Source organism: Mobula birostris, chromosome 6 (assembly GCF_030028105.1).
Source record: "Mobula birostris isolate sMobBir1 chromosome 6, sMobBir1.hap1, whole genome shotgun sequence".
NCBI lineage: Eukaryota > Metazoa > Chordata > Chondrichthyes > Myliobatiformes > Myliobatidae > Mobula > Mobula birostris.
Window position 1 is genome coordinate 116,010,353 of NC_092375.1, and position 17,161 is coordinate 116,027,513.

The 17,161-nt window shown below is 47.5% G+C and overlaps 1 protein-coding gene across 1 annotated transcript in view; it reads right to left on the reverse strand.

The window, feature by feature from the left end:
• LOC140199297 (natural resistance-associated macrophage protein 2-like) overlaps nucleotides 1–17,161 on the reverse strand; it is a 65,754-nt gene that overhangs the window by 26,573 nt on the left and 22,020 nt on the right. The window contains exons 3-9 of the mRNA XM_072261112.1: nucleotides 16,901–17,023; nucleotides 15,644–15,763; nucleotides 13,214–13,320; nucleotides 10,641–10,711; nucleotides 8,465–8,532; nucleotides 6,506–6,661; nucleotides 3,385–3,543 (exon numbers count right to left, since the gene is read on the reverse strand). Coding sequence (XP_072117213.1) covers nucleotides 3,385–3,543; nucleotides 6,506–6,661; nucleotides 8,465–8,532; nucleotides 10,641–10,711; nucleotides 13,214–13,320; nucleotides 15,644–15,763; nucleotides 16,901–17,023 — 804 coding nt within the window. The remainder of the gene's footprint in view (nucleotides 1–3,384; nucleotides 3,544–6,505; nucleotides 6,662–8,464; nucleotides 8,533–10,640; nucleotides 10,712–13,213; nucleotides 13,321–15,643; nucleotides 15,764–16,900; nucleotides 17,024–17,161) is intronic.

The window sequence follows — 17,161 nt, forward strand, 5'->3', positions numbered from 1 at the left end:
TGTTGTCCTGACCATCCCAGAAACTGTTGTTCCCTGAAGTTCCTGCCTCAGACTCCCCCCCCCCACCAAGTCATGCATTTTAGAAACATGGGGAGGGGGGGAGTCTCATTGAAACCTAGGGAACACTGAATATTGAAAGCCCGAGATAGAGTTGACATGCGGAGGATGTTTCCTACAGTGGGAGAGTCTATGACCAGAGAGCACGGCCTCAGAATAGAAGGACGTACCTTTAGAACAGAGATGAGGAGCAATCTTATTTGCCAAAGGGTGGTGAATTGGTGGAATTGATTGGCGTAGGTGGCTGTGGAGCGGAGTTTGATTGGTTCTTGATTAGTAAGGGAGTCAAAGGTTATGGGGAGAAGGGGGGGGTCGAAAGGGATAAAAATCAGCCATAATAGAATGGGGAAGCAGACTCAATGGGTCGAATAGGCCTCTACTCACATGTGGTGGTCTTGTGGTCTTTGCACCCACTTCACCAACATCACATTCATCCTCTCTCTTCCTGTACTCATGAAGCAGGGCTATGTAGGCCTCAGGACCAGTAACTGGACCACCCGCTCTCTCGACGTGCAGATAATATAGAAAACCACACCAGGATCCATGCTGCATGGACTAGGCCAATCTGGTCAATCCCATCTCCCTACCCTTGCCCCGGGCACCTGCAGGACACCGCTCCCTGAGAACGTACTACATATGAAGAGGATTTTTGTCTCCAATCTACTCTCAAAGGTTAACTTCCCGAACCCTGGTCACTGGGTGAAAAACATTTCCATTCATCTTTCTGACAATAAACCTCAATCGCCAGATACGGATCTCTGAGCTGGGGGGAGCCGCTCCTTCCCATTCAACTTGCTTGGACCTCCCATCACTGTTCACAGCTCAGTTAAACCTCTCCTCAGCCTCTTCTGTCCCAATAACAGCTCCAGTGTGAACAGTGTCCTCTCAGAACAAGAAATCTCCAGCCTGGATAACACCCTTGTAAATCTCCCTTCATGCCCTCACTGGGGCAGTCACGTCCTTCCTGTGGTCTGGTGACCAGATTCATTCCCTGTCACAGTTGTGGGGCATTGGGAGCAAGGGTGGGCCCAAATGCAAGACACATCTTGTGAGGTTAAGTAAATTGAGTTTATTGTTTGATACCAGGAGAGCAAAGCAGAAGCAGGAATAGCGAACTGGACAAGGACTCAGGACTACGACTAGGCTGGGACAAGGGTCTGGGCTAGGACTTGGAATCAGATCCCCGAACCAGGCAAGGACATGACATGGGCTAGGGAGAGGAGGAACATGGGAACGCAGAGCCTCGGTCTCTGGAGAGCAGGTACATGGAACCATGGACACATACACAGAACACAGAGTCGGGACCCCTCCTTGGGAACAGGACATAGGGCCGAGACTCATGACCCCCCGTGGGGTAACGGCAAGACGGCCTGACTTACCCCACGGAGGCGAGGACAAGACAAGACCAACACGAAAGAACACCAGACAGTACCAATCTAGCTCCGGCGATAGAACTAGACAGAGGAACAGGCGAGGGCTGCAGACGAGGGCTAGAGGCGAGAGGGGCAGAGAAGGGATTCAGACGGGGGGTAGGACAGGAATCACAGACCGCCAGGGCCAGGTCTTGACTCAGAACTTGGATGCCGCCAGGGACGGGACTTGACTTGGTACTTGACTTGGTACTTGAATGCACCTGGAGCCAGGACTTGACTTGAAGCCTCCGGGTAGTGGCGAGCTCTCGACTTGGCCCGGGAACAGTAGACAGCGGTTCTTGATTCCCTCCGGTGAGTCACCTGACGGACCCACCTCGGTGAGGAAACTTTGCAGGCTCGCTTTAGTGAGGTAACTTGACAGGGGTGCTCAGGTGAGGAAAGGCGAATTACCAGCACTCGCTTCGGGCGGAGCCTAGGCTTGCTCTGGCTAGATGACATTGGCACGCTATACCTTTGGTGACTTTGCAGACGCTCTCACGCCGAACGGCTGAAAGCTGGAGACTATGAACTACTGGTTCAGTCGAGAGTAAGTTGCCTCCAATCACCAAAGCCGAGGGACACGGGAAAACAGGGAACCAAAGGGAAACAGGGAGTCAACGGTCCAGATCGTAACATAAACAAAGTAAATTTAAAGAGTCCCCGTTCCAGACCATGACATTCCCAATGATCAGACCCATCCCCGGTGACCAGATCTATCCCAAGTGACCAGCTCCGTCCCAAATGAACAGAACCATGGCCAGTGACCAGATCTGTCCCAAGTGACCAGGTCATTCCCAGATGACCTGATCTATGCTCAGTGAGCAAATCTATCCTCAGTGACCAGGTCCATGCCCAGTGACTATATCCATCCCAAGTGACCAGATCGATGTCCAGTGACCAGAACCATCCCAAGTGATCAGGTCCATCCCCAGTGACCAGATCTGTCCCCAGTGCTCTTGTTCAGTCCAGTTTTGCATGGTCCACCTCTTGGCAGTAGTCTGAATGTCCTCCTTCTTCAGAGTAGACATGTTAAGCTGATTGGCCTAACTCTGCTCCTGTGTCTAGTGGTCTTCTGAGGGACAAGTTTCTGATTCCACAAACAAGCCTTGAGGAAAGCACCCAATGAGTATGGTGATCCATCTAACCATGCGTGGTAGCTGCGTTGTGATCAGGTCCTACCCTCTCTGAGGTCTGACCCAGAATCAGAATCAGGTTTAATATCACTGGCACATGTCATGAAATTTGTTGTTTTGCAGGAGCATACCTTGAAATACATAACAATGCAAATGATCTATAAATTATAATGTTTCTATAAAAAATTAAATGCATAGTGCCAAAAAGGTGCAAACAAATATAGTGAGGTTGTGTTCATGGGTTCATTGTCCATTCAGAAATCTAATTGTAAAGAGGACGAAGCTGTTCCTGAATCACTGAGTGTGTGTCTTCAGGCTGCTTTACCATTTCCCTGATGGTAGCAATCAGAAGAGGGCATGTCCTGGGTGATGGGGGTCCTTAATGATGGATGCTGCCTTTTCGAGGCATCGCCTTTTGAGGATGTTCTCAACGCTGGGGAGACTGGTGCCCATGATGGAGCTGGCAGAGCTTACAACTTTCTGCAGCTTTTTCCGATCCTGTGCAGTGTCCTCTCCATACCAGATGGTGATGCAACCAAGTTAGAATGCTCTCCACGGTACATACTATATTCTGACCCACACTATAGTGTGTCCCACACTGCAGTCTGACCCACAGTACAGTACAGTCTGACTCGCACTACAGTCTGTCCCACACGACTGTCTAACCCACAGCACAGTACAGTCTGAGCCACACTTCATCTGACCCACATTACAGTCTGACCCACAGTACAGTCTGAGCCACACTACAGTCTGACTCACAATACAGTCTGACCCACACTTACCACATCCATGTTGCTCTTCTTGTAGAAGGCTTTTCCAAATACAGAAATCACAAACAGGTTGATCAGCAGGGAGATGAACAGGGCGATGGAGCACTCTATGAAGTAGTACATATTTGCTTCCCTCACAGCAGCCGAATTGGAGTGGTCGACCTTCCGAGACTGCAGATTGGGAGAGAGATGGGATGAATTACTGGAGATCATTGAAAGGCCTAGATAAAGTGGACATGAATTGGGTGTTTCCTATAGTGGGGGAGTCCAAGTCCGGAGGACACAGTGTCAGATTACATATCCCTACAGAATTGAGATGAGAAAGAATTTCCTTGGTCAGAGGGTACTGAGTCTGTGGAATTCATTGAGTCACTGGGTATACTTAAAGCAGAGGTTGATAAGTCTTGATTAGTCAGGGCATGAAAGGTTATGGGGAGAAGGTAGGAAAATGTGGCATGGTAATGTGGCAATTATCACAATCTCTTTACTGCACCAGTAATCACCAATCAGAGGTTGATTCCCATCACTGTTTGTAAGAAGTTTGTACATTCTCCCCATGGTCACCTGAGTTTCCACCAGGTGTTCCAGTTTCCTCCAATATTCCAATGATGTATTGCGTGGATAGGGTCAGTGAGATACGGGCATTCTGTTTTGGTATCGGAAGCATGGCCACACTTGTGAACTCCCCAGCACATCTTTGCTGATTTATTCACAATCTGAGCTTCCACGAACCTTGGGTACCTAATGAGACCAAAACTCCAGCTCTTCCTCTCTTCCCTTAGCTTGCTCCTGAAAGCCCATCTCAGCCGTGTTCTTTGTCGGTCTTTGTTTATAATCTTTCATTGATTCTATTGTATTTCTTTGTTCTGCTGTGAATGCTGTCATGAAAATGAATCTCAGGGTGGTATATGGTGACGTTTACATACGTTGATAATAACCTTGCTTTGGCTTTGAACTGCTTGAGCAGGTCCATGGATATCTCCATAAGTGGTTTTTTGTTAGTCTGTGAAGTACTCTGAGATATGTTGTTACCTGGAAGGTGTTATTGTAAGATGTGGATCAGTAACGTACTGTGGTCAGGCTCTAGTTAAGTGCTCTGGTCAGGTTGCAGTGAAAAGCTGCCAGGGTTAGGGACACTGGTACGTTAATAAATTGGTTTATTATAGTCACACGTACCGAGGTACGATGAAAATATGTTGCGGCTGCACGACAGTGCAGTGGTTAGAGTAACACTATTACAGCACTGGTGACCTAGGTTCAATTCTCTCTGTAAGGAGTTTGTATATTCTCCCCATGAACGCATGGGTTCCCACCAAGTGCTCCGGTTTCCTCCTATTGTCATAAGGGGGTGGGGGCACTGGGGGCGGACCCAAATGCAAGACACAGTCACTGAAGTACTAGGAACTGGACTAGAGTTAGGGACAAAAGCAAGGGAAGTGGGGAAAAAAGGATGCTGGACATGAAACAGGCCCTGGACGAGACAAGGATTCAAGGCCTGGGCTAGGACTTGACCAGGATAGCGGAACCAGGACATGGAACTTGGAACTAGGAGCCTGGAAATGGACTCGAAGCCAGAGACTGGACAAGGACCCAGAACCTGGGTCTTGACTCGGGCTCAGACCCCGGAACTAGGTAAGGACATGACATGGTCTTGGGAGAGCAGGAACATGGAACACAGAGCCTCGGTCTTGGGAGAGCAGGAACATGGAACACAGAGCCTCGGTCTTGGGAGAGCAGAAACATGGAACACAGAGCCGAGACCCCTCCTTAGAAACAGGGTATAGGGCCGGGACTCATACACAGAACACAGAGCCGGGACCTCTCCTTGGAAACAGGGCATAGGGCCAGGACTCATACACAGAACACAGAGTCGGGAGTCCTCCTTGGGTACAGGACGTAAGGCCGGGACTCATTACACAGAATGCAGAATACGACAAGATGGTTCTCAACACAAGGTAGCGGGAGATGGCTGGACCTACCTAGCAAAGGTGTGGATACAGACAGTTCTCAACACAAGGTAGTGGCAGACGGCCGGACCTACCTAACAAAGGCATGGATACAGACCGTTCCCAACACAAGGTAGTGGCAGACAGACGGACCTACCTAGTGAAGGCGTGGACACAGAGACAGATCAAAACAATGATAGACAGTTCCTTATCTTGCTCTGGCGATGGAACTTGACAGCGGTGCAGACGAGGGTTACCAGCGAGGCAAGGCAAGGCTTCAGGGGGTGGGGGGAGGGGGACAGGGACAGGGACAGGGACAGGGACAGGGACAATCCAGCAGCTAGAGGCTGAATCCTGAAGGTACTTATGAAGCCAGCCCAAACAAAAATCAGCTGCCTCAGCAGAAACTGGGGAAAATTGGAAAACCTGGAATAAGGAACATGGACCGGACTGTGAACTGGAATGTGGATTTCACGGACTGGACCATGACACCTATATCCCAAAACCGTAGAGGCTAGTAGATTAATTAGTCAGGTGGGTGTAATTGGGCAGCACAGGCTCATGGGCTGGAAGGGACTATTACCATACTCTAAGTATAAAAAATATAAATGCAACTTGTCCATACAGATTAATTAATTACAACAGTACACTGTGATAGAGTAAGACAAAATAATAACAGAGTGCAGGGTGGTACAATTCCAGAGAAAGTAAAGTGCAGGCAGACAATAAGGTGCGAGATCATAGCAAAGTAGATTGTGAGGTCAAAAGTTCAATTTAATATACTAAGGATCCATTTAATAGACTTATAAGAATGATGCAGAAGCTGTCCTTGAGCCTGGTGGTACATGCTAATAGACTGTTTTTATTTCTGCCTGATAGTAAAGAGAATGCACCAAGAACCTGGCGGTAGTGGGGAAGAACTGCAGTTCGGCATCGAGGTTTGGGTGTTCAGGCACCTGACCCTCATGCCTGATGGCAGAAATGCTCTGATTTTCTCCCACATCCCAAAGATGGCAAATTAATTGACTTCTTTAAACTCCTCAAAGTGTGTAGCTGAACAGAAAAATCCAGGGGAAGTTGATGGGACTATGGGGAGCAGGATAAAATCAGGAATAGACTAAACATGCTGTTGGGGATCTTGGTTTTTCTTTCCTTATCTGTGGGATCTTTGTAACACAGCTACTTACCTTGACCAGTGCTGAGTGGAGGTAGATATTATGTGGCATTATAATTGCCCCAATAATGCCCACTGCCTGAAGTAGATCATTACTGTCGCACCCTGCGCAGTATGGATAGAACAATCCCTTCACCACTTTGCCCTGGTCTGGGTTCACCACCACGTACTGGAGAGAGAGAGATCAGAATCAGCTTTAATATCACCGGCACATGTCGTAAAATCTTGTTTTATGGCAGCAGCACAATGTGATACATAATAATAAAGAAACTATAAATTACAACAAGAAATCTAATTTTTTAAATTAAATTAAGTGGTGCAAAAAGAGAGCAAAAAATATTGAGGTCGTGTACTAAGGTACATTGTCCATTCAGAAATCTGATGGGAAGAAGGTGTTCCTTAATTGTTGAGTGTGTGTCTTCAGGCTCCTGTACCTCTTCCCTGATGATAGTAATGAGAAGAAGGCATGTCCTGGGTAATAGAGGCTCTTTGAAGATACTGGGGAGGACATGAAGAATCGGCGTTTCGGGCTGAGACTCTTCATCAGGACCTGATGAAGTTGCTGCCTGACCTCCTGAGTTTCTCCAGCATTTTGTGGGTGTTACTCTGGACTTACAGAATGTGCAGAATCTCTTGTGTCTATAACATACACTAGTGCACAGTGAAGGCAATGAAAAAAGGAACACAAAGGGAACAGTTATTACCCTACAACCACCAGATTGGCGAGGTTGCAACTGGAGAATTGTGTTCAGTTTTCGTCACCCTGGTATAGAAATGATGTTATTAAACTGGCAAAGGATGCAGAAAAGGTTTACAAGGATGTCGCCAGGACTGAGTTTATAGGGAGACGTTGGACAGGCTAGGACTTTATTCCTTAGAGTGTAGAAGACAAAGAAACCATCTTATAGAGATACATAAAAGGGACATAGACAGGGTGAATGCACAGTCCTTTTCCTAGGGCTGGGCTATCAAGAAGAAGACGGCACAGTGTTGAGGTGAGATGACCCTGAGAGGCAATATGTTTTACACAAAGGGTGGTATCTATGTGGTATCAAGTGCCAGAGGAAGTGGTTGAAGGCAGGAGCAATAAGAGATTTTAAAAGACAGTTGGACAGGTACATGGAATTGAAATGCTTAGAAGGATTTGGGCCAAAAGCTGGCGAATGGAAGTAGGTTAGGTGAGACATCTGGCCAGCTTGGATTGCTGTGCTGTGTGATCCTGGTCCTGCAGCCGGCACTGTAAAGCATTACGTTACCATTACACTGCCATTGGCCAAGGGACCAGGACACAGGCTGTGAATCAGTGGTGTACCACATTGAGAGGGTGGGTGCAACACCAGGGCTCTGAGTGGAAGACTCAGACGTAGGGAGACTGCTTCTGCTGGGGGGGAAGGGGGGGGGTCAGTGTTAGGCTCAGGATTAGCAGGCCATACCTTTGACCCCAGTCAAAGAACTACCTGAAGAAGTGGCATCCATCATTAAGGATCCCCACAATTCCAAAACATGTCCTCTTCTCATTACTACTATCGGTGAAAAAGCACAGGAACCCAGAGACACACCGTGAATGTTTTAGGAACAGTTTCTTCCCCTCTGCCATCAGATTTCTGATTAGTCCTTGAACCCATGAGAGCTACCTCATTATTCTCCCTCCCTGCTGAATCCCAGTGTCCAACTTTTCCAACCCTCACTGAATTGCAGTCCACTCTATCTCGCCCCATTCTGACCAGAGCCCAGTGTCCTCCCGCCTCCTCCAACCTACACCATCTCACATCACAGCACCCTGCAGCTAATGTCCCTCCCGATCCATGAACATCCCTGTTGTTGCTGAGAATGGGACAGTGGAAAGGTCTCGGACAGAGTTAGGATTGTGGGTTGTTGGACTGCTGGTGGGCGATGAGATTCCCTGTGATGCTACTGTACATTTCCCTGGTTTTAATTTCTTCCTCCCACAGCACAGTTTCCAAATCCGTACCTCGTATCCGAAGGTGATGGCCATAATCCCAATCAGGAATACGAAAAATGCTTCCAGCTTCCTGAGACCTGTAATGAACAGAGAACATGAAACAGTACAGCACAGCACAGGCCCTTTGTCTCATGACGTTGTGCCGACATTTCAATGTAAGATCAATCTAACCTTTTCCTCCCACGTAGTCATCCATTTTCTATCACACGTGCCTGTCTGAGAGTCTCTTAACTGTTCACCACCACCCTGTCAGCGGGTTACATGCATCCACCACTCTGTGTAAGAAGCCTATTGTAGCTCTGATATCCCTTCTTTACTTTCCTTCAGTTACCTTCAACTTATGCCCCCTTGTATTATTCCATTCTCTAGCTGTGCACTCTATCTCTAACACTCACTCTATCACTCGACCTCTATCTCTTATCATCTATACACCTCTATCAAATCACCTCTCACTCTCCTTCACTCCAAAGAGAAAAAATCCCTAGCTCGCTCAACCTATCCTCTTAAGACATGCCCTCTAATCCAGACAGCAAATCTCCTCTGCACCCTCTCCAAAGCTTCCACATCCTTCCTATAATGAGGCGACCACAAGCGGGCACAGTACTCCAAGTAGATATCAGTTAAGGAAATATCAGTCCATTAGTTTTTCTGTGGGAATAGCCCTCAGACACACACAAATTCTGGAGTATTTGCTCCTCTCAGCCCTCAGTCCTCCTCTCCCTCCCAAATTCCCTTCCACTTGAACCTCAATGTTTCTGAAGATGTATTCTGGGCGCAACATATTGATGTACTCACGAAGAAGGCGTGCCAGCAGCTATACTTCATTAGGAGTTTGAAGAGCTAAGGTATGTCACTGAACACTTCAGCAAATTTCAACAGATGAATTGTGGAGAGCATTCTGACTGGTTGCAACTTTGTCTGGTATGGAGGGGCCAATGGACAAGATTGGAAAAAATGGAAAATGGTTGTAGACTTAGCCAGCTCCATCATGGGCACGAGCTTCCCCTCCATCGAGGGCATCTTCAAGAGGTGACACCTTAAGAAGGCATATCCAACATTAAGTACTCTCACCACCCAGGACATGCTCTTATACCACCAGGGAGGAGGTACAGAAGTCTGAAGATGCACAATGCCACATCCACTGCCCTATCCTCATCTACCCTTTTGGTTAACTCCTTAAAGAACTTCAAGAGATTTGTTAGGCACAACTTCTCATGCTGATTGTCCTTAATCAAACCCTGCTTCTTCAAATGCTGGTAAATACTGTCCCTCAGAATCTCCGCCATCAATTTCCCTATCACCTACATCAGAGTCATCCACTTGGATTGTCTTTGCTACCCTTTTTAAACAATGGTACCGCATTAGCTACTCTCGAGACATCGGGAACTTCTGTGGTCAGAGGTGAAGCAAAGATCTCTGCAAGGGACCCTGCATTTTCCAAGTATTTCCTGAAACACAGCTGCAGTCTGTTTATACCCCTCTAACGATGCTGCCTGACCTGCTGGGTTCCTCCAGAATTTTATGTGTGTGGCCCAATAATTTCCCTACTATTTTCTCAATCTTGGCTATCTTGACCACAGCCATCTGAGGCAGAGAGTGCCACAGGTTCCTAAAGGAGTTTCTCTTCTCAGTCCTAGTTGTCCAACCTGCATTCCTAAGATGTTCTCAGCAGTTCCAGAGCCCAACCTGAGGACATAGCCTGTCAGAACATACGATAAGATGGATTCTTGGCCTCACAGTGTACCTTGTTATGATCTTGCAGTTTATAATTACCCTGTACCACACTCTTTCACTAGCTGTTACACTTCATTCTGCATTCTGTTATTGCTTTCCCTTGTTCTACCTCAATGCACTTTGTAATGATTTGATCTGTGAACGGTATGCAAGACAAGCTTGTCACTGTATCTCAGTACTTGAGACAATAATAAATCAATACCAATCTAGTGAACCTTTGTGGCAAATATTTCTTCCTGAAAGAACACAGCCTATTGATATGCAGGTTTACTGCTGGCATCGGATATTCAGGCCATTGTGATTGCTCCGATATACATTGGGATCCCAGCTGGTCACTAGACCTCTCACCTTCCCTTCATGTTCTCGACCACAATGAATGAAATGGTAGATGTCAAGAAGAGACGTAGTGGAAATATTGGAGAGGGCTCCTTCACCGTGACCCAACACCTACCATATTTGTCAAGGAACAAGAAGAAGAAGGTGTCCACAATGGTAATGAGCACTCCTCCCCAAATCGGAATCCTATAGGAGTGAAAGATTTACGTCAGATTCAGAGCCAAATTTATCTGTCTATCACATGTACATTGAAGTGTACTGTACAGTGAAATGCATTGTTTGCACTAACTGCCAACACAGTGCAGGGGCGACTCGCAAGTGTCGCTACACATTCCATGAGAACAGAGCATGCCCACCACGTTCAGCAGGCCAACACCAGTGGCAACAATAACAGCACAATAATAGCAACAAAACAAAAAAAAAAAACAACAGCTGAACAACTCCCTTTCCTTCCTCCCACTCACCCGCTGACAGGCTCTAACCAAAGGACAGGCCGCACCCAGAGCTCTTGGCCCTGGACTCACAGACTTGCAGATATTGGGCCTCCAACTTCCAGGCATGCTGAGCCAGGAGCTCGGACTCCGAGCTCACAGTCTTTGGTCTTCAATCCTTGGGCTTCAATCTCCAGTATTGAAGCCAGGACTCGTCCATAAGGGGACTTTGAACTTCAAACCTCACATATCCAGGTCATGCTCTCTTCTTGCTGTTGCTATCAGGAAGGTGGTACAGGAGCCTCAAGACCTACACCACCAGGTTCAGGAACAGCTATTACCTCTCAACCATCAGGCTCTTGAACCAGAAGGGACAACTTCAACTTCACTCAACTTGGCTCACCCTAACTGTTCCCACTACCCATTGACTCACTTTTATGTCTCTTCATCTCATGCTTTCAATATTTATTGCTTATTTATTTTTTAATTTTGCATTTGCATAGTTTGTTGTCTTTTGCACATTGGTTGTTTGTCTGTCTTGTTGTGTGTGGTCTTCCACTGATTCTATTATGTTTCTTGGTACTTGCTGTGAATGTCCATAAGAAAATGAATCTCAAGGTTGTACCTTGGTAATAAACTTGGTTTTACTTTGGTTAACAATTCAAGCAAATGTTGGGCAGGTCATGAAGAGAGACAAGAGGCAGGGGAAATATACATTGGAACTGGTTCCACGCAGGGCAGACCCTTCCATGGCAAAACAGACTCTTGCCAGCTTTCCCTCTGAGCTGTGAATAGCAGTCAAACATCACAATATGAATTGAGGGCAAAGGGCCACAAAGAAATCCCTTCTGCCTGAAGAGACCCATTTATTCCAACTCCCTATTATCTCATTATAAGAAGCTTCAGAGACGGTGCAGAGGAGATTGACTTGGATTTGAGAGTCTTTTGAGGATAGGTTGAGCTTTTCTCTTTGGAGCAGAGGATGAGAGGTGATTTGATAGAGATGTACAAAATGATAAGAGACACAGATCAAGTAGGCAGCCAGCATCTTTTCTCCCAGGTGAAATTGGCTAATATGGGGGTGGGGGGGGGGGGAAACAGAATTTTAATATAATTAGGAAAATTTAAGGGAGCTATCAGAGGTAGGTGTTTTACTCAGTGTGGATGGAGGTGGAGGCAGATACATTAGGAACAATGAAGAAATTCTTAGACATGCACATCACTGTAAGAAAAATGGAGGACTGGTTGAGAGGGAAGGGTTAGATTGATCTTAGAGTGGGTTATAAGGTTGGCACAACATCATGGGCGGGTAGTGTGTCTCCACCCAGAAACACAAAAGCAGCAGGTACAGGGGAATGCCCCCACCTGCAGGTTTTACTCTCAGTCACACGCCATCCAGACAGAGAAATATATCCTGATGAAAGGTCTTGACCCAAAACGTCAACACCTCATTCCCCTCCACAGACGTTGCCTGACCTGCTGACTTCCTCCAGCATTTTGTGTGTGTGTTGTTTTGGAAATATATTCCTTCACCATTGTTGGGTCTATGCCTTAGTTCCCCAGCAGCACCATAGGAGCACCTTCTCCTGATAGAGGGCAGCGGTTCAAAGCCAGGCCCTGCCACCTCGAGGGCAGTTAGGGGAGAGAGAGACATCTCTGAAGATCTATCCTGGGCCCAACATATTGATGCAATCACAAGAAGGCACGACGGCGGCTATAGTTCATTAGAAGTCCGAGGAGACTTGGTACACCACCACAGGCTCTCGCAAATTTCCTCAGATGTACGGTGGAGAGCATTCTAACTGGTTGCATCACTGTCTGGTGTGGTGGGGGGGGCCACTCCACAGGATTGGGAAAAAGCTGCAGAAAGTAGCAGACTCGGAGTCAGCTCCATCATGCCTCCCAGTATCAAGGACGTCTTCAAAAAACGATGCCTCAAAAAGGCAGCATCTGTCATTAAGGACCCCATCACCCAGAACATGCCCTCTTATCATTGTTACCGATAAGGAAGAGGTACATGAGCCTGAATGCACTCAATGTTTCAGCAACCGCTTCTTCTCAACACCATCAGATTTCTGAATGGACAATGAATCCACACTACCTTACTACTTTTTCCTTTTTTGTTTTTGTTTTGCACTACTTATTTTATATATATATAAAAAACTCCCGAGACTGAGGTCAGGGATCAAGGTGTGCAGTATGTGTACATGAATCTGATTCTCGTGTTGAACCCGTACTGACCCCAGGCTGTCCTCACCTCTGACTGGACAGTAAATTGATGGCAATGGCTGTGCCAATCACCTCTTGCATGTCGGAGCCGATGATGGCGAGCTCGATGGTCAGCCAGAGCAAGATTCGGGGGTACTGAAACACACAAAGGTGAGGACTCGTACATCACTGGCAAACGGGTACTCTCCCCGACACTTACACACCCCCAGATCCAGATAGCATCAGCCATTGCCTCGGACAGCGGGGGTAACACCTGGGACAGCTGGACTGGTCAGTCTGGGGTCAGGGGTCAGGGTGATATCTTCCCATTCTGGGGTCAGGGTGATATCTGTCCAGACTGCGGTTGGGGATCAGGTGATATCTGTCCATACTGCGGTCAGGGGTCAGAATGATATCTGTCCAGACTGGGGTCAGGGTCGGGGTGATACCTGCCCAGATTTAAGTCGGGGTCAGGGAGATATCTGCTCAGTGGGGGGCCAGGAGTTAGGATGATAGCTCCCAAGACTGGAGTCTGGGTGATACCTCTCGAGACTGAGGTCGGGGGTCAGAGTCATATATCCCCAGATCTGGGTCAGAGGTCAGGGTGATACTTCCCAAGACTGAAGTCTGGGGTCAGGATGATATCCCCCCAGACTGGGCATAGGGGTCAATCTGGATGCCACATGGCCTGGTATGACAATTGTTCTACCCAATAGCACAATAATCTACAGAGCTGTGGCTGCAGCGGAGTCCAGTGCATCACAGACACCAGTCCCTCCTCCATCAACTCCCTGACACCTCCCACTGCCTCAGGAAAGCAGCCAACGTCATCAGTGACCGCCCCCCCCCCATGAGGCAGAGAATACAAAAGCTCGAGAACACGTCAAGGATGGCTTTTACACACTGTCAACAGGTTCTTGAATGGACCCAATATCTGGGAAAGATGAACTCTGGGTCTCTCAGCTGACCCTGACCCTGCACCATGTTTGTCTGCCTACACTGCACTTTCTCTGCAGCTCCAACACGAGATTGTATATTCTATTTATTTCCTTATATCTGGAATGATCTGTCTCGATGGCACAGAAACGAAATCTCATCACTGTCTCTTGGTGCATGTGACAACAATAAACCAATACATGGGGTCAGGGGTCAGGGTGGTACGTTCCCAGACTGGGGTCAGGGGTCAGGATGGTATATTCCCAGACTGGGGTTAGGGGTCTGGGGTCAAGATGGTATATTCCCAGACTGTGGTCAGAGGTCAAGGTGGTATATATCAGTCTGTGCAGAGGGATGTGGTCACCAGCCCAGAATAACTATCAGCCCCCTTGGGTAGGAAGGAAGCAGATTGGAAAGGGTAACAGGGAAGAAGGGGAAGGGGGAATTGGGAAAGGGTGATGGAGGAAAGAAGGGGATGGAGGGATTGGGAAAGGGTGACAGGGAGGAAGGAAGGGGATGGAGGGATTGGGAAAGGGTGACAGGGAGGAAGGGGATGGAGGGATTGGGAAAGGATGATGGAGGAAGGAAGGGGATGGAGGGATTGAGAAAGGGTGACAGGGAGGAAGGGGATGGAGGGATTGGGAAAGGGTGACAGAAGAATGAATAGGATGGAGGGATTGGGAAAGCGTGATGAAGGAAGGAAAGGAATGGAGGGATTGGGAAAGGGGGATGGAGGAAGGAAGGGAACAGAGGGGATGGGCAAAAGGAGCTTGGAGAGAGACAACTGGAGCTGAAACAAGGAAGGGATTTGCATACCCCAAGCACTTCTGTTACTTTTGTAACACAGGACCCGGAGCAGGATTTTCTGGGACAAAGATCAATAAAGCACAGGAACAGACCCTTCAATGCTCATTCTGCACCAACCATTATACCAAATTAACTAAATCCCTGCTGCCTGCACGTGGAATAATGGAGCATTACAGTAGAGAAGGGGCTGTTCAGCTGTGCTGACCTGGTCTTGTGTATAGCCCCATCTGCAAGCACCCAGACCATAGACCTCCATGGTGCAAGTGTGGAGCGAGCTGCCAGAGGGAGTGGTGGATATTGGTTTGATTGCAATGTTTAAGGGAAGTTTAGATAAGTACATCTATAGGAGGGGTATAGAGGGCTATGATCCAGGTGTGAGTTGGTGGGTCATGGTGGAAAACCAGTTTGGCATGGACTGGATGGACTGGATGGGCTGATTCTGTGCTGCAGTGCTCCATGACTCTATCACTCCATTCCCTACCTCATGTCCCTGTCTAAAGGCCCCTTGATATCTGCTTTTATCACCACCCCGGTATCCACTATCTGAGTAAAACATGTCTCCTTTGCAGTTTCCCTCTCTCACATTTGACCTATCTACACTGGGGAACAGATTATGGCTGTCTATTCTGTCTGTGCCTCTCGTACGTTTATAAACTTCTCTCAGGTTTCTATTCAGCCTCCGAAAAGCGCGTGAGCAGTGCGACGCCGCAAATCCCACTGGTTCCCTCCGCCTTACCTTGGGGTAGTAGTGTCGGCAGACCTCAGCAAGGTGCATCCCCGTCACCACACCCAGGCGGGCCGCCAGCCTTTGGAGCAGCAAGCCCAGCATTGTTGCGGAAAGGAGCACCCAGAGGAGCTGTGGGAGAGGCACGGAGACTGGTGGTGAATGCTGTGTCAGTCAACGCCACAGTTAAGGCATGGAGTCTGGTGATTAAAGGTTCGGAGGGTGGTATATTCTTAAAAGTTAGTGTACACTTGGCATGTCAGCTAAAAGTATGACAAACTTCGATGGATGCACAGTGGAGAGTATTCTAAATGGCTATATCATAGCTTGGTATGGAAACAACAATGCCCAGGAACAGAAAAGACTGTAGACGTTGGTGGGCGCAGCTCAGTCCGTCACAGGAAAGGTCCTCCTTAGAAAGAGTGGATGTGGAGACAATGTTTCCTATAGTGGGGAAGACTAAGAACAGAGGGAACAGCCTCAAAATAGAAGGATGTGCATTTAGAAACAGAGATGAGGAGAAATTTCTTGAGCCAGACAATGAGAATCTGTAGAATTCATTGTCGTGGATGGCTGTCGAGGCTATTCACTGGGTATATTTAAAGTGGAGGAATCTGCTGTGAGGTAATGAAGGAGCAGAGATGAATGGGCTCAATGGCCTAATTCTGCTCCTCTGACCTGTGGTCTTATGTCTCCCCACCACTGGGCATACTTACATGGAGTGTGCCACAAAAAAGCAGCATCCATCATCAAGGACCCCCCACCATCCAGGCCATGCTCCCTTCTCAATACTACCATTGTGATGGAAGTACAGGGCGCCTCAGGTCCCACACCACCAGGTTCAGGAACTGTTATTACCCTCCAACAATTAGGCTCCTGAGCCAGTGTGGATAACTTCACTCACTACAACTCTGAACATCTATGGCCTACAGACTCACTTTCATGGACTCTGCAACTCATGTTCTCGGTGTTATTTTCTATATATTTGTATATTTTTTCTTCTTTTGCACATTGGTTGTTTGTCGGTCTTTGCTTATACATAGTTTTACATAAATTTTATTGTATTTTTTTATATTCCTGTAAAAGCCTGCAAGAAAATAATTCTGAGGTAGCATATGGTAATATCTTATGTACTTAGACAATAAATTTGCTTAGACCTTGACTTTGATTAAAGGCACGGAAGGAGGAGATTAAAAGCAGGGAGGGTGGTGATGGGTGCAATATCGGTCAACATGGTGGGTTAGGACCACACACTGTTCTTGGACTGACCTTGTAGCCCGCTGCCGCCCCAGATTGCAGATCTGACTCGATGTTTCCTGGGTCCAGATACGCAATGCTCATCAGGTATCCTGGTCCTGTAAATGCCCATAGCTTCCTGAAGCTAAATCCAGGCTGGACGTAAGACGAAGATAAACATTAGCCACCAGTACTCCTGATGTGTAGTTAATATTTCAATAATATTTGAGTAACCTTGTAAATATGCTGTTGATTAAGCATTCTTTGTTCAAATAATTCATTACAGACGACTTC